At 45.4% G+C, this 18,139-nt stretch overlaps 1 protein-coding gene across 1 annotated transcript in view; it reads right to left on the minus strand.

The window, feature by feature from the left end:
* Window positions 1-863: 863 nt before the first annotated feature.
* The window catches only part of LOC118209773 (tyrosine-protein kinase receptor UFO-like), a 32,953-nt gene continuing 15,677 nt past the window's right edge, over window positions 864-18,139 (minus strand). The window contains exons 8-20 of the mRNA XM_035385392.1: window positions 12,900-13,039; window positions 12,605-12,749; window positions 12,472-12,495; window positions 11,704-11,833; window positions 11,141-11,232; window positions 9,220-9,315; window positions 8,921-9,004; window positions 8,506-8,598; window positions 8,242-8,363; window positions 7,844-7,953; window positions 7,107-7,266; window positions 6,628-6,764; window positions 864-6,228 (exon numbers count right to left, since the gene is read on the minus strand). Coding sequence (XP_035241283.1) covers window positions 5,727-6,228; window positions 6,628-6,764; window positions 7,107-7,266; window positions 7,844-7,953; window positions 8,242-8,363; window positions 8,506-8,598; window positions 8,921-9,004; window positions 9,220-9,315; window positions 11,141-11,232; window positions 11,704-11,833; window positions 12,472-12,495; window positions 12,605-12,749; window positions 12,900-13,039 — 1,835 coding nt within the window. The 3' untranslated portion in view covers window positions 864-5,726. The remainder of the gene's footprint in view (window positions 6,229-6,627; window positions 6,765-7,106; window positions 7,267-7,843; window positions 7,954-8,241; window positions 8,364-8,505; window positions 8,599-8,920; window positions 9,005-9,219; window positions 9,316-11,140; window positions 11,233-11,703; window positions 11,834-12,471; window positions 12,496-12,604; window positions 12,750-12,899; window positions 13,040-18,139) is intronic.

An 18,139-nucleotide genomic window follows, 5' to 3' on the forward strand; every position in this document is an offset into this window, starting at 1 on the left:
CCCCCTTATCTGATCTTCCAGCCTCATTCCTCTACCTTTCTCTCATTAAGACTGTCTGTTACTGGTGTCAGGGGCTGTGTTTCACAAAGTCAGTTAATAAACACTGTCACACATTCTGAAGATTGCCTCGTTTTTATAGGAGGACATTTAAAGTATGCATAGCATTGATTATCATGAAGGACATTGAGGTCATGACCTCCTATTCCAAGTATTGAGTAATGAGGCAGCTGGCTAACTCTCCTCAGGATTAGGCTCCACTGGCTCTGTGATCCATGTGCTTGCTTTATGGACGTGTTCACAGATCAAACCTGGAAATTCTACTTAAAATTAGCCTGTCAATCAACACTACTGTTGTTGTTGGTAGGAAGAGATCCCATAGTGCATTTTATATTTAGGATAAGTTAATATGAGGCATGGATATATGCCTCAGCTGAATGTACACCAAATGTAATAGGCTACAAATCAAAGATACCTCATCTTGAAACTGAATTCTGTGTTACAATCAGTACGCCTGTTTTTACATCAAGCACACATTCTTTTCAGAAAAAATCCTGATTACTCTACGTAAAATGTATTTCAATATGAACTGTAAAAGAAAACTTTGATGCATACTGACAAATCTGTGAGTGCTCTACTTGAAATTTTTGACTAGTGTCCTGGTTGTCACAATAATCCTGTTCACCATGTGACCTGTGCTTCTGATGATCTTGGTAAATATTTTGGTCTGGTTATGGCTCTGAAAGTATCATGCTATAATACACACTGGCATGAATTGTCTCATGCACTCTCTCTCTCTCTCTCTCTCTCTCTCTTTCTCACTCTCACACACACACACACAAACTAGCATTTGAACACACAATGCACATTTAAGTCTGTACATGGATTTATTTGATACAAAAAGCTTATAAAAATCTTATTTCAAAAATAATATCAGCAAGAACAAATTACAGCCATCCTTCAGAAAGACACATTTCATTTACAACAAAGAGAGAATATTTGCTTTCTGAAGGCACTTTGTTAGGACGTTTTTAATGCTTGTACAGTTACTATTCCTGTTGGTGCATGTAAGCAGTACTTTGCAGGTAGTAAAAATACTAAACACAGGGGAATTTTAGCATTTCTTCACAATAATTACAAAAATCATTATTTTTTAACAAAATAAATGCTTATTTAGTTAAGGATCACTTGAAACAATTTTGAATTGAATGCTTAATACAGTTTTCAGCTGTTTAATATCAGTCAAAATCTCATAGTTCAGTTCAAATGGAAAATTTGAAAAAAGTGTGAACATACGCTGTACTTCCTTTTGGGACAGCCTGCTTGTGCAGTATTTGCACAGTGCACAGGACCTTTAACTGAATTTCCTGTGTTTTTTTTTTTATCACAAACTGGTCTGAATCTGAGCAAATATTTTATAGACTACCAGGTTAGGGGTCAATTCCAATTCCATTCCATGCAGCCAATTCAGGAAATTAATTGAAATCTACTTAATTGCTCAAAAACTGTCCACAGAACAGAATGGTTATCTTTCAGTTCATGAATTGAATTAGTTAATTTCCTGAATTGACTCCAACCCTGTAGACTAACCAAACAGTCAGCTCCTACAGTACGTTCCTTCTGTCTTCCCTATGTGATTATGATTAAGGCTGGTTGTTTGCTGTGGAAGTCACGGCTGTCACAGATTCTGTAATTCTTGCCCTTATTTTGGCAGTTCCGTGACTTTCCCCCTTTTTCTTGCCATTGCCGCAAATTCAGTGCTTTCTTTTTTTTTTTTTTTGCAGTTTTGGATGGCAACTGTCAACCTTAAAATGGCCTACAGTGTTAATTGCACAGGCCTATGAATTTTAACAATATTGCCAAATGCTGGGAGAAACAAAGTTGACAATGTATGTGGATTCTGGAATTTATCACAATTTTCTATGATTTTCAACAACTTTGCCATGACTGCTCTGCAAATTCAGCCAATATTTTCTGTGACAAACACCACCCATTAATTATGATTGATAACAGAGGTTTATAGTGTTGTATTACAACATCAAATGTTCACTGCCACTGTATTTTCAATGAATTTTTCAAAGATAGATCAATTGGACTGGAAGGTTTTCGCTTCTAGAGCAGGGAGACTGAACTTCCAAAGTTAACAGTACAGAGTTGACTATCTGGTCGGTCTAGAGAATCTGTGCTCTACATCTGTTACCCTTGTCCTGAGCGCGTATCTGGCTCCTTTCATCTGTCTGTGTCTACGTCTGTCTGTCAGCATCAAAGCTAAAACAGTAATGATGTTTCACCATGAGAGGCTGAGGCTATGTCAAACAGGCAAGGGTCTGCAGACTGACTGAAATTGTTCCATGCTGTAAAGTGATGTGTTGGCATGCATCATAATACACTAATGTGCAAAGCAAAACTTTCTGAAATCTAAAAATGTTCACCAGGGAAAACTTCACTGGAGTTCAGAACAAATGTGGAAAATTGATAATCATTAGGAGAATCCCTTAGTCAAGCAAAATTCAAGAACAGAAATAGTGAATGCCATGTACCCATTGGTGGTTAATGCCCAGTACACCGCAAACCCAGCACTCCTTCTCTCCATTTGCCCCATCATTTCTTTAATATTCCTTTTCATGCTCCTGTCTGTTCTCATTCTGCCTAAAGACAGAAAAGACTGAAAGACCACAACCCAAAATGTAATCAGCAATTGAATTATAAGGTAGTTGATGTCTGTGAGAATTTAAACTACAAATAAGATGGAGGAGCAGAGAGTGATGCTTATCCTGTAAACCAAGGAGAGAGGAAAGAGAAAGAGCTGGGTTTGATTGGGATCAAGGGGTCCCATGATACATTTTGTTTGAAACGACATAAGGATGTCACATTTATAAAATTCCTGACCACCATGCACCGTCATACTTCCCTTTTTTCCCCATAAGTGAGGTTTTCAACCTTGGTCCTGGAGAGCCACAGGTCGTGCTGGTTTGCACTGTTACTCAGCAGTTAGCCCTTTATGTTGTGAGGTCACAAATATGTGATTAGAATGTTCTTAACTGAAGATTCTAACGCTGATGTAACAATCACTACTGGCAATTTAAAGCAATGAAGTTCTAGAATGCTATACTTGAAAGGATTATTGAAATAATGTTAACCACAACTGTTTGATTGTGAGGTGAAAACAAAACCATCAGACCCCAAGGCTCTCCAGGACCAGGGTTGTGCATCCTTGCACTACACTAATTTAGAAACAATAGCCTGTTAATGACTGGAATGTACATGTCTCGTGCTGTGAATGACAGGGGTAGTATTTCCATGGCAGAACATTTCATTTCAGCTTTGACCTAAATACACAAAAATGCGAAAACAACAATCACAAGATTAAAAGTATATGAAAATACACAATTCAGTAACGATAACATAGGGAACATATATTCATATTAGTGCAAAAATATCATTTCATGTTTACAAAATAAAAAAAACAATAATAACACTGTGCTTAAGAACCCCGCTCTGCCTGGCACCAGGCAGTCTCACGAGTGAGACCAGGCCTGTGCCACGCCATTTTGTCCCTGTGAGTTGGGTTTGCAGGTTTGAGTCCCGATCACTGGCGGCTCAATCCTTTGTTTAAGTGTAACAATGTTGGGGCCTTTGGGGAGCTTCCTCTGTAAGGCTCCGTCCCCTAAAGTTCTGCCCCCATTTTCCCAAACCCCTGATTTTCTGTCATTTTCTGTCCCACAGTTTTTTCAGCGGTTGGTCTGCCTCCTAGCCCTCTGCCTCAGCTAGCGAGATCAACTGGCAGTGATTTGCTGAGAGGTCAGATCATTAGCAAAGTTAAAAGGAGAGAGGCTGTTAATGTGTTTGTTTTTGCAGTTTGCAGATTAATTTAATTTTTTGCTGGACGGATGGTTTGCAGTACCTGCTGAGTTTGCATTGTTTTGGTTTTTTTCATTTGTCATGATGTTTCATGATGCTGTCACATGACTCACTTTCCTGTCCATTAATATTTTTCAGCTGCTAGCTGACAACTTTACAGTCCATGTAGGTTAACCAGGAACATTTTGGTTTCCGGTCATACTCAACTCCCCGTTTGATACGCAGGAATAAAATTGATTATTATTTTTCTAGCTTGCGTTTCACAGCAGATGTATAGCTGAAACACAGAGGTGGTGTTTTGGCTTCTGTAGACTGGTGTTTCTGGGGAAAATGCTTTTCATTTGTTCTGCGTAAGAAGCAACAAATATACAATGGCTCTACGGTCGATTGTAATATGTCCCGAGCAAATGGTTGGAAGGTAGCAGGGGCTTATGGGAGATCTCTTGTCTCGGGCACTAGAGTGGGGAAAAGGGGCCAGATTTGGGAAGCAGGGAAGTAACATGGAATGAGACACAGATGGAAAAACACTCAGTTTTTCCGGGGAAGCAGATGCATAGATGAGTAACCAATGGCAACCTGCTGGAATGCTGCAAACTGCTTCAGACGTGTGGGTCGCGCAAGTGACATGGAGCAGAAAGGAAAGCGGTTAAGGTCCTGCGTTTTTGGCTGTTATAGGACGAATGAAAAATAACTTCACAAAGCTTGACTTTTTATGCCACGTTTGGACGCTCTGAAAGTGAGCCATACCGATTCCTAATCTCTGGAACTGATCTGTGGTACCATAGAAGAACAGTATACTGTGAATATCACACGGCTTTTCTGCGTCCTGGTTTACAAGCGGGAAGATGCTATAGCTTCTGTCTGGCAAAGTAAACATGATTATAACTGGTTAAGCAGGGTGAACTGGCCTAGCAGTAGTACATTTGTCAGCATTCTGGATACAGTAATGCTATTGATTGTAAGTGACTGGGATTTGGTTTGTTGCGGTACTTTTGACCTTTGACCTGTTTGCTTTGTTCTTTCTGTGCTTTGTTATCGATTCCCCTGTCATCACACAGACCAAGTGGACTTTTCAGCCACACAATCCAAAAATCCAAATCAGACTGAATTCAGAATTATAAATCACAATCACAGTGGAGTTTTCACATTTAGAAACCAAATTTCTCTCAATTCAGCATGAGAAAACACAATCATAGTGGCTTTTTTAAATTTGCTGCCCAAATTTGTCTGAATTCAGAATCAGAAATCACAATCTCAGTAGAGATTTTACCCTTTACTTACAACCCAAATCAATAAGAATTCAAAATCAAAAATCTCAATCACGGTGGCAGTTTAAGATTTATAACCTAAATCAGTCTGAATTCAGGATCAGAAAATGCAATCGCAATGGAGGTTTCAGTCTTACAAACAAAATCAGTCAGAGTTCAGGACATACTGACCAACATTCCATTATGTGCTTGTACTTTTGTCAAACATTTCATCATAAATGAAAAAGAAATACTTTAAAAATCCTTATGAATATGTATGTAAATTCATTTTGGTAGCTATTTTTTCTTTCTTCAATATACAATCCATGTCTATATTTCTCTCCAGAAGTACTGCGTGTCAAGGTCAGGACGGAGAAAGTGCTGTGGTAACAGGAGCTTTTCATACGTTGTCTTGAGCAGGTGGGCGTGTCCGTGGAGTGTGCCGCTCGGCAGGTGCGCTTTTGTGCTCACACAGGTAAAAAGTGTCAACCCCTCCCCCCTGGACGTGATGGACACAGAAACTCCACCCTCTTAAGGCAAGTGGTGGACACACCTCAACAGTCAAAGTCCACCTTCGCAAACCATCACAATGTGGGGACATGGGGTGGAGGTGGGGTGTAGTCACTGCCAGAAGATCCTCTTACAAGGCCCGTCCCTGTCCTCTGAACCCTCCCCCCTGGGGATGGGGGCGGAGATTTGGATGGGGGTGGAGCAGGAGTTTGGCTGCAGGAACAGGGTTGGGGTGGACGGGGTGGAGGAGGAGGAGGAGGAGGAAGGGGTAGGGGTGAAATGGAGGCTCTCCAGGGAGTCACTCAAGCCACGCTGGGGGGGCTCGTGCTGGGGGCAGATGATGTAGCGCCCCGGGGGGTGCACCTCCACGGTGGTCACCGTGTCCACGCCCTTCAGGGAGAACGGGGGCGCGGCCGGGGCCCCCAGGGGTGTTTCCCGTCCCCCCACGGCCCCCAGCTCCGGCCCCTGCTCCTCCATGTTGACGTAGAGGATTTCGTCCGGCTCCTGGGGGTCGGGCAGCTCCTCCATGGCCTTCTCCAGCTCGCACAGCAGGGAGTCGAACCCCGGTCTGTCTTTTGGACTCAGCAGCCAACAGGAGCGCATCAGGGAGTAACTAACGGGGGAGACGGAGGGATTAGTCACCTCTGCCAATGGGGCAGCTAAGCTAAACAGATGACAAATACTTACTGCACAACTTACACTCAATGGCTAATTTAGTCCTTTAGTGTTTAGAGACAACCGCAACACAGTCCAGCTATATTTGTCACACCTAGAACCAGCTCTAGACATTTTGCTAGCTTTCTTGTACATGATCAAATAGACTGTCAGCTTTAATTTGATTTTATCACATTTTCTCTTAAGTGCCCTTTCTAAGGAAGCTAGCCCTTTTTCCGTGGAAGTCAATGAAGGTTATGGCCTTAGATCTGTTGAATTCCTTCACTGTAGTTTTAAGTAGTAGTATTGCATTGATTCTATGTGTGATATAGGCAGTGTGTTAATGGCTCAGACTCACATGCTGTCCAGACAGTCTGGAGGCTGTTTTAGTCGGTTTCCCTGTCTCAGGTAGTCGTAGATCTCGCTGTTCTCCACACCGGGGTACGGCGTCTGCCCCCTGGTGGCGATCTCCCACATGGTCACGCCAAATGACCACTGAGAGGGAGCAGAGAGAGACAGTCAGTCTGTATTTTACATGTATACTGACACCCTACACGCTACACACAACACACATATACCAACACACTATACCCACCTACACACACATACCAACATGCTACACACACCTCCACACTACACACACCCTACACACATACCAACACGCAACACATTACCTACACACCTACACACAACACACATGTACCAACACACTATACACATAAGCTCAGGAATATGTTACATACTAGTGGAAGGTGACTACACACAGAAAAACAAATGTGCGCACACACACACGCACGCGCACACACACACACATACAGACAGGCCTATGCGGCTCACCACGTCGCTCTTGGTGGTGTAGACTCTGTCTGCCAGACTCTCGATGGCGATCCACTTGACGGGCATCTTGGAGATTCGGCCCTGTCTGTAGTAGTCTCCATTGTAGATCTTCTTGGACAGGCCGAAGTCGGCCACACACACAGTCATGTTCTCATTGAGCCTGCCGCACGGACACAATCAGGGAGTCAGAGCACCGCCTACCCTAAAAGGCCTCCTCTGTTCCCTCAGAATGATTTAGTGTGTACCAGGGGGGCAGACCCCATTCCTGGAGGGCCGCTGTGTTCCCTGGTTTCTGCTCCAACCAGTTATTCTGGCTCACTTTTCTAAACGGCCACACACAAGCCAGGTCTGGCTCAGTCCTTATACCGGACCACAGTGAAAAGGTCTTAGCCAATGACACAACCTGCTGCTGTAGCTCATGACATCACCAAAAATGTCTGATCAAATAAATGGAAAAATGTTGGGGTCTAACTCTACCTACAAGACACAAGAGTTTGCATGTGTACCCCTTAAAAACCAACTTGACCTCCACACCGCCCTCTATTTTCCTGACCTCTTGTGCCTGGTTACCTTGGTTTTTATTTCCTGTTCTTTTTCTGCGATTACCCTGGTGTATCTACTTGCACTCATTTTGTTATGTATTGATGACTTTTTTCTACAGCTCAGAGAAGTGCTATGTGTGTATAAATAACTGACTTTAATGCTGTTGTTTTTGTAGAGGGGAGAAGGGCTCTCACATGCAGTTTCGTGCCGCCAGGTCCCTGTGGATGAAGTTCTTACTGCTCAGGTACGCCATACCGTGCGCGATGTCAGTCATAAACTTCACCAGCATATGAGAGGGAAGGAACTGAAAGAGAGAGGGAGGGAGAGACAGGGGTGGGGGAGGGGTTATACCAGGGCATGCATGTTCTATCAACACCAGAGGGCGCCGTTGCTCCAATGTTTTGAGAAGTCCAGTTACAGGCGCAACTAGAGAAGACTGAGAAGAGGAAGCCAGTGTTGCACGTTCAGTGTTCAGACCCAGTGTTGTGGGGGGTGAGGTTAGGGGTTAGGGTAAGGACTGGGGTTCAGGGGGAGGGATTGAAGGAGTAGGCTTGGGGGTAGGGTTAGGTGTGGGGTTCCAGAGCAGGCTCACCACTGGGCTGTCTCCCAGACGGGAGTAGAGCAGGTAGCTGTGGAGGTCTCCGTGCTTCATGTAGGGCAAAATGACCACAGGGGAGGGGTATCCCTCGCTCTCCACCGTCTGCAGACACACGCCTGCGCACAGACAGACAGACAGACAGACAGACAGATGGAGGGATGAGAAAGGGTCTGGCTGGGCTGCAGCAGAGAGAGGCAGCAGAGAGAGGGCCAGTCTCTGGTCTCCCGGTCCTGACAGCGATCTCTCTGGGACACTCACCTAAGAGTCTCATGACGTTTGTGTGGTCAAACTCCTTCATGCAGGCCGCTTCCCGCAGGAAGTCTTCCATCTCAGTGCGAGTGCAGATCGCAACTGAAAGAGAGGGAGGGAGGAGGAGAGAGAGGGGGAACGAGAGGGAGAGAGGTGGGGGTAAGAAGAGAGAAAGATTTAGATTTTTTATTTTAAAGTTTTGTATTTGTATTAATTAATGTCTATCACTGTCACTGCCTGGATGGAGGTTTAATAATATGTGCAAGTTCAGGTTTGAAAGGTTGGTTGTGTGTATGCTATGTGTGTGTGCGTGCATGCGTGTGTGTGCTGTCTGTGTCTGTGCGTGTGTGTGTGTGTGTGTGGGATTAGTGTTAAAGCAGTGGCAGCAGTGACGGTGGGAGTCAGGTGACAGGGACAGACTTACTCTTCATGGTCTTGACGGCCACTTTGAGCGCTGTCTGAGACTCGTCATGGGTCAGCAGGCCCTCCATCACCGAGCCAAACTCTCCTGAAGGGACACACACAGCCGCCATGGCAACGGGAGTGAGGAGGGGCTACCACAGACTCTACAGACACACCAGATAATCAGCTCCCACGTTCGCTGTCTCCCTGCTGTTGAAGCGGAAATGCTCTGTTTGGTGCATCTTGTTAAGGGGCACAACCAAGTGCCAGTATTATTTCTTTTGTAGAATGTGTGGTCGGAGGAATGCAGGGTTGGTTTACCTTCTCCTAGCGTCTTGCCCAGCGTGAGTTTGTGTCTGTCCACCATCACGTCCTGGAGCTTCTGTTTCAGCTCGTCGCTAATCCCCAGGCTGTTCACTATGGAGACCCAACAACCTCTAATTAACACACTAATATACAACGGCATAATTAAGAATTCTTAATGAGGAGGACGGGCACTACGCTCCATCCAGGTTTGCCATTTTATACAGCAATACACACCCATGTACACACAAGCGCACACACAAATGCTGCCTTAAAAACGTGTACGGCTTATGACTGTCCGTCCACTATACAGCAAGTAAAGGGAGGAGGATTCTGTTTTAGTTGCTTCATTCCAGCCTCATAAGCTCATAGTGTCAATATTTCAGTTCTACAGAAAGAGATGATGGCTCACTCGACTGGCTTAACAACAGTGTTTCTTTTCCAAGGAATACAAGCCAGGAGATTATGAGTGCTGGATGGGACCGTGACTCCCACTTAATGGATCCCCTAATACATCAGTGGAGAGTGTGATTTCATAGCGATGTCATTGCTGTGTTATCGGCCATTTAATAACAGATGACATCATCCTCCCCTGGAACTGGCTTTTGGATAAAGCAAAGGAAAACAGAGCCACAGACTTCGACCGAAAAAAGCGAGGAGCTGTTTTCGTTTTTTGTTTTTTCCATAACTGATGTTGTGTAAGTAGACATCTGTTTAGAGTTTCTGTTCCTGTTTATGGCTCCTGATTGGGTCACATCTGCAAGTCCCTGGGACATCGCAGTGTGGGCAGCCAGCATTGGCCTCAGGTCTGTGGTTAGCTCCCCTGGTGGACATTCGTGACATTGCATACAGCTCGGAAGTTTGCGGCACAGACACGGCGCAACTGGAGTTTCCCGCGGCTGTTTTCCAGACGATTAGGTCCTGTGGCGTGTTCCAACATGTCACACGAACACCGGCAGCCAGATGGGCTTTCCAGACAGGTAACACCCCCCACTCCCAGACCGAAAAGCAAAACAAACCCCTCTTCCCTCCTGCTTTCTATCTCTTCCACCTCTCCTTCTCTTCCTCATCTCCTTCTCTTTCTCATTCCCTTGTTCTCTCCTCTCCTCCCTCAGTCATGTGTCCCTCTCTCTTTGCCCCCTCCTTCTGTCTTGCGGTTAGAGGCACTGATGCATACAGCCAAAACAGTCAAATGGGACAATGCAGTGTGTGTGTGTGTGTGCATTCTTTCTTTTGATGCTTAGTTCAAGAAACACTACATTTGCCTCAGTTTTTTCTATTTGTTTGTGATATGTTGTGATTTTCTGTCATTTTACAGTGCTTCTCAAAAAACTGCTTTTAAATTGTGCATTCCACAAAAGCGTTCAATTTAATATACAAATGGCCAAGGAATGCTGTATGGTGTAAATCCCAAAACTAAGTAAAGTCAAGGGAAAGTGAGTTTTTGTGGAAAATGTGAGAGCATTAGGAGTTCCACTGCCTTATTTACAGCCTGATATATCTCTTTTGAGATCATCAGCATATTTTGGTGGTTAACTCATTTCAGTTCTTTCACAGGATCTCTTTGTGTGAAGTATTTATAATTGTTATTTATGTGCTTAGCAGATACCCTTATCTAGAGCAATGTACATGCCTTACATGTTTTTGCACGGTAGCCATATGTTTTTGCAGCTGGATATTTACTGAAGCGCTTTAGAGTAAGTATCCTTGGTCTAGGGTACGGGCACATGGGTTTTTCCCACATTTGCCCGCATTCGCCCATTTGGGTTTTGAACTTGCAACCTCTGAGTTACAAGAGCAGTTCACTAACTACAACACTACTAATTCAAAAAGACCCTCTTACAAGAAGACCCGTCCCTGTCCTCTGAACCCTACCCCCTGAAAGAGCGAGCAGGTTTCCCAAGAGGGGAGTGTCCTGCGAAATGATTGGCCGACTCACGCGTGGCCTCGTTGGTACGGCGACTGTAGGAACGGCGGGCGCGGTATCTGACCACCAGCTCCCCGCTCTCCATCATGGGCTCGAACGCTTCCCTGCGCACAGACAGCATGCACAGCGCGTGCGTCAGTAGAGCACGGACTCACAGACCCGCAGTCAGTTACACATAAAGAAGAGTGATTGCACAATTACGTACTGTAACGGCAAATATGCCTACGCAGAGGCCTCCGCCGCCAATCGCACAATACAAAATGACTCACTGGGGCCTTTGTGACTCATACAAACTTGTGACATGTAAACACATGCCATTTCAAAACAGTGGAGTCGTTCAGAACTCCAGACATTGACATTTGAAAATGGCAGCACACAAAAACTACAGACATTTAAAAAATACAACAAAAAAAACAAGATTGTCACAAGTAGCGGCAAAGATGCTTGTGCGGTGTGCAGATATATTGAAGCACAGCAATAATCATAGGTCATGTTTCTGCTGTCACACACCCACACACACACACACACACACACACACACACACACTCTGTCTCTCTTTCTCTCTCTCTACTCACCCGAATCTAGTCTCTTTTCGACGTAGTCGGGCAGCATACACGGCAATTAGCACAACCAGCGCTATGGCGACGGACATCGCCATGACGACGTACCACCAGTGCCAGGAGAAGGTCTTGGATGAGGAAGGGTCTGACAAACAAAGTACGGGAGAAAGAGTAAACTCTCATGCATACTGCCTGCATGCACAGTGCATTCTCCAAAAGACCAACACCCAAATCCCCCTGTAGAAGGCAGTACATGAACCAGGTTACTTTCAGGAGAAAAATCTCTAGTAAAATAGACTTAATATCACAGTATTTGTTCGCTTTGGATTCTGATTGATGATCCTAGCCTCAAAGATTCAGTCTTGCTAATTTATGTAAATGTTTTTTTCAACATGTTTATCTGAGCTGGATCCCCCCCCCCCCCCCCCCCCGCCCCCGACCCCAGTTTTTCCTTTCTTCTGTTTTTATTTGTTTCTATTCTTCCATCCCCCCCCCCCTCTTTTGCAGACACATGGAGGTATGAGTCATGTGGAACACTCTTAAGGAAATGCTATAAAGGGGAGGAACAATCCCACAGAGCTGACAGAAGTGCAAGAAGTGGTCAATTCTCCTCCCCAGGCCCGGTGCGTGTGTGCGTGTGTTTGCCTGTGTGTTTGTGTGTGTGTGTGTGCATCTGCATGAGTGTGTGTGTGTGTGTGTGCGTGTGTGCGTGCGTGCAAGTGTGTGTGTGTGTGAGTGCATATGTGTGTGCGCATGGATGCGTGTCTGACAGTGAGCGCTTACCTGTGCTCTTCAGCTCTCCCATTTCTGTAGGGAAGACAGTAAATTGGTTATTTAGATATTTGGATTTATGACAGACTGCATTCTTATAGGTCAGTGCTCTTGCAGGCAACAGGGTAACTGAAGTCACACCCACCTGGTGGTATGAGGGACAGCATGTGGGCGGGGCTCCAGGGTCCTGGCCCCGCCCCCGTGTTGGCACACACCCGGAAAGACACATTGGAGAGAGGGAGGGACAAATTGATTGACAGGCTTGTGTTCAGCCCCGCCTCCAGCACGGCCTGGGAAAACGAGAGTTCAGCACTTTAATGCTCTGTGTGTCCAAACTTCCCATTAAATTCTGCTGTTACAAACATTTACGATTGAACACATTCAGCGCTCTGTGTGAGTGTGTCTGAGAGTATGCACTCATGCATGCATGTGTGTCTCACCTGCTCCAGGTTTGGGGTGCTGTACTCCAGCGTGTATCCCTGCAGGTGTCCGTTCAGCTTCCCGGGGGGCGGAGCCCAGCTCACCTGCACCTCCATCCCGTTCAGCAGCGCGCTCACGTTCGCGGGCGGGGCTTCGGGTACTGTGGGACAGACACAGAGCGCATTAAGGCAGGTAGGTCCAGGGAACAGATACGTTTAAAAGGACCATTTCAAAGTAATATTTATATAACTATGTATGAATAAAACATTGTGCACATATGCTGAAGCACAGTAGAAGCCCAGCTATGGCATAGTTAAGCTGTTGCTTATTGTTCTGCCACTAGGGGGCGGTGCGCACAGGCAACCTGAGGGCCATGAGTGAAAAAAGATGTCAAACGCAAAAGACGACGCCGTTGTGCAACCAAGGTCCGGTAAGGCTCTGCGTGAAAATACCCTCGCATTTACCCGGTTCCTCTTCCTGCGGCTGAGGTTATCTCTTTGAAACAGCTGAGTGTGGGGACTCTACAGCCTGTGACATGCAGGGTGGGGGCTCATGCAGGCACTGGCAGGGCAGGCTGGTGAATCAGTGCTCTGGTGCAGAGATTGCCTTGTTAGGGAAAACTGCTTTTTTTTTGCGAGCGGCTGGTGCTCAGCAATCCAGAGGAGTGAGGAAGCCTGCGGAGGCTGTGAGTGTCTCCAGCGTCCCTCTCGCGCTGAGCCTCTCTCTGTCTCAGAAGCACACTTCCAGAACAATCCGCAGCAACGCGCAGGAAGAAGCACACAGGAGGAAACTGTGTGTGTGTGTGTGAGCATAAAAGGCATCCTCAGTCTCTCAGGAGGTAGCAGCCTCCCTATCACAATCAAATGTGGTTTATGAACACACAGGTTCATAAATAAAGTGAGGCTAAATAAGATAATTTCTGAGGGGAAGTTTCATCTGTACTCTCATAACTCTCATGCAGAATGGAGACTGTATGAGGCCACTCAACAGTGCAGTTGAGTAAACTAGCATGTGGAAAAGCCTGACCCGTCTCTGTCATCTCTCTCTCCTCTGATCATTCCCACATGTGGCCCTCGTGCTGCCTGCCAGAAGAAACAGAAAACAACACTCCCCCTATCCATCTCTCCTTCTCTATCTCTGTTCCTCTCACTCATTCTCTCCACCTCTCCCTGTTGCCCAGGCTTGACTCCATATTCATAATTCAAAGCCATCGTCACTTTTCCCTGTGTAGTACCTTTTTTTTTTACAGTGTATATCAGGGTTAGAGAGGGAAAAAAACAGGAGCTACGGTTGAGAGAAAAGACTGGGAAAATAAGAGAAGGGAGAGAATTAGAGCGAGAGAGAGGGGGATAACGGAGCAATTCTGCTAAACTGTGTTTTCCTTTTGAATTTCGACACTGGTGAACTCACGAGGGAAACGGACTGTGAAGGTTCTGAAAGAAGGGATAATTTCAGAACAAACAGAGAAACTAAAGTTCAGAGGAGATCAGCTGGCAGTCAGTTGGGACAGCAGAGCAGTTGGGACAGCTTACATGAACAGGAAAAGAGGAAGCCGTTCCAAAATGTTTTTACACTCGCATACGTTTATTACATTAGCGCTGAGCATTATAAAGACTTTACAAAGATGCCTTAGTATACCACAGATCGGCCTGAAGAAGAGAAAATGGAGCGGATGCCAGAAATGTGCACACTTAAACAGGTGGTGTGCATATTCCATCAAGCTGCTTGAAAAATAGACCTTTTAAGTTCTATTTTATTGAAACTGTAGACAAATGAGTCATTGAAAATGACTCACCATCGGGAGATCAGGATTTGATAATCAAAATGCAGACTTGAGTTTCTGTTTCTTTTTTAGAGGGAGAACTAGAGGTGCCTCCCCTCTTCTTGCTTTCTCTTACTCTTTCCCTTTCTCCCTCTGAGACTAAACATATTTCAAAAGTGGGGTCTGGGAAAAGTATGTTGAATGTCTTTTTTTAACCTTCCTCTATAACCCCCTTCTTCTGACCTCTTCTCCTCCCTCCATCCCTCATCCCATCCCTTTATTTTGCCACAGCTCTTTGCAATGTTATATCTCCAGTCGTTTTGGGGAAATGAGATTGGTTGTGTGGAGGGAGAGGGGTGAGGACAGAAAAAAACTGGAAAAAGAAGGTGAGAGAAACAACTATATTTAAACCAAAAACTGTTTTTAGACTGCTGAATCATTCCAGGTTCATCTGCCTCCCCTCCTCAGAGAAAAAAAATATGTATTTAAATATATTGAAATAAAATTTTTTTATCAAGATCAAAAAATATATTGCAACCCTTCACTATATCTGGACAACTATAGAAATGTCTTACAAATTTTCATCTTGCCACTTTCAGGTATTGGAATATTTCTTATAATACGTTGCCGTAAACAATATCAGAATATATTTGAAACGGTTACATTCTATAAGAATTGGCATTTGTTTTTGAGATCTTACGCTGAAGCAAAATAAATACACATAAAACTAAACAGATAGGGTGGAGCACTTTTTAAGTTAAACTGTAAATTGCTGCAATTTGATGTTCATTTAGAAAAATCTCTAATCCCCCCTGAATTTGGAATGTTTAATTCTATGTACAACGTACATAGTGCAAAGCACGTACAAGCGTGCTCATATACGGCCCCTGCTGCCCGGTCAGGAGAGTGAAGACAAGTGGCGGTTCTCTTCTGGAACACACGGTGCCAGCCAGATGCTTCTTTTCACACTGCAGTCACAAGTCGCACACGCGCAGTGCATGGGAGGAGGAGACCCAATCATACACAGAGAACAAGCCACAGGCACCCTTGACGGCCAGCGGGAGTCGCTTGAGCAATGAAAACTGTTATTCCCAGCGGATCGTATCCCTCCCATATCGCTTGGGCAATGCAGAGCCAATTGTGCGACACCCTTGCAGGGCTGCCGACCACGGTTGGATGCTCTCAGAGACCATGGTGCTCACTCATGCGCAGTAATATTCTTTTTCTAGAAAACTAATGAAGGAATACACAGATTTACTGAAGAAATTTATCACTGAAAGTTAATTTACTGGTAGGGGAGGTAGTGAGGGAGGAAGTGACAAAAAAGAAGTGCTGAAGGGTAGAGAGGAAAGCCTGCAGAGGTCATGGGTTGAGTACAGGAACAGGAAAAAAGGGGGTTGAAGGCCGGCAGGAAGTCATAAAGACCCACCTGCCCTGTGCAGGTGTGACACCAGGGTCACATGACAGGGGTGCCCCCCCCCCCCCCCCATGAGGCCTCGGTGTGTCTAGGGAGACAGGTAAGCATCCAGCCCTTCCGTAGCACAGTCTCTCCCTCTGCACCTTCATCATCGTTAGGAGAACGGCATTCCTAAACTGTCTAAAACCTTTCACGACCTCAGACTGGTCAGGCTCATAGCATTGTAATGTTATGAGCAGGCTGGTCAGGCTCCGAGTACTGTAATGATATGAAGAGACTGCTCAGGCTCATAGTACTGTAAGGTTATGAGCAGATTGGTCAGGCTCATCGTACTGTAAGGTTATGAGCAGATTGGTCAGGCTCATAGTACTGTAAGGTTATGAGCAGACTGGTCAGGCTCATAGTACTGTAAGGTTATGAGCAGATTGGTCAGGCTCATCGTACTGTAAGGTTATGAGCAGATTGGTCAGGCTCATAGCACTGCAATGTTATGAGCAGACTGGTCAGGCGCATCGTAATGTAAGGTTATGAATAGCCTGGTCATAATGTTATGAGACTGACTAGCAATGTTAGGTCCCTCCTAATCCTGAGGCCCTTCCAGACAGACTCAGGCATTCCATCTGGAAATGAGCTACATTAAAGCGTAACGAATAAGCCACTGGAACGCACACTCTCCTGCCTGTCACGGACACTATCCACAGGGTGACAGAGACAAACACACCAGCTCTGCAGCGAATCAGAGAGACGTGGGGGTGGGGTTACAGAGAGGAGGGGTTTTACAGTCAAGCAGCCAGGGAGTTAGTCACAGTTCTGTGTGACAGCAGAATAAACCAAACACTCATGGAAAATATGACTCAACAGCTACCCAGCCCCATGCTTGCACCCCTCCCGCCCCCCCGCCCCCCCAAACCCCTCTGACTAAGACCTCGGTCAAATGCAAGTATTACTCTGAAATGCTCTAGTAAAATCTGATCAGCCTAATAGCTGGAAGGTTTTGTGAATAAAGTATTTGATCCAGATCCGGTCTGCCTCACGTTTAGTCTTGGCCCCATAAACTCGATATCGCTTATGCATGCGTCATGCTCAAATCACCACACAGGCATGGATTTAATTGGAACCATTTAACCCAAAGGTCATATAAAAACAGTATAACATCCACATCCTCATTCCTCACCCACTATAAAATGTGGGGAACACAGGCTTGTGTCCAAGACTGAAATAAAAAGCAAGATGGAATTGGGGGCGAGCCTCTTGTCTTCAGTAAACAGCGTTTAGAAGTGAGGAAACGTGCATCAATAAACCACATTTAAAAGTGAGGGAAATCGCATCAGTAAACTGTGTTTAACAGTGAGGGAAATTGCATCAGTAAACTGTTTAAAAGTGAGGGAAAGTGCATCAGTAAACTGCGTTTAAATGTGAGGGAAAGTGCATCTTTTCAGTCACTCTTTGACCCCCTGCATCTTCAGATGACTGCACTATTCCGCTGCCCCTCTGCCCTTTTCACTCCTTACTTCCGCTCTTTTTAAAAAAAAGATTTTGAAATGTATGTTTTCGGGAAAGGCGCGGGTGCGGGGGGTGGTGGTGGGGGGGATTCCTCTGCCTACTCCTTCATCCGTTCCTCTTCTTTCATCTGTTCCTCATATTTTTTTTCACCTTCTAGTTCCTTCTCCAATAACCTGTCTCAATCCCAGGTTATGGAAAGCATGAGTCGGCATGGAAACCCCCCGCTGTCTCCACCTCCCTCTTCCTTAATTCGATGGAGAACTGGCCTTAGGGTTACGGGTTGCCAGCCAGATCCGCCAGCACATCTACTGAGAATTTTCCCTTCGTGCTCTAATCCCTCTCTCTCTCCCTCCACTTCCCCTGACATCTGTCTCTCTCTGTCTGACATCTGTCTCTCGCTGTCTGCCTCCCAGCTGCCTGGGTTCAGAGTTTACACGGCCTCCTTCGCTCAGGACAGAGTCAGGGCCGACCTCTCGCACCGTCCACCATGAGCGTGCGTGCCCTTGAGTCCGGCACCGGAGATGCCTAATATAGTGAAAAATATACAGACTGTCCACTGAAAGTTTGGGGGTGTGTTT

This window comes from Anguilla anguilla, chromosome 12, assembly GCF_013347855.1.
Source record: "Anguilla anguilla isolate fAngAng1 chromosome 12, fAngAng1.pri, whole genome shotgun sequence".
Lineage (NCBI taxonomy): Eukaryota > Metazoa > Chordata > Actinopteri > Anguilliformes > Anguillidae > Anguilla > Anguilla anguilla.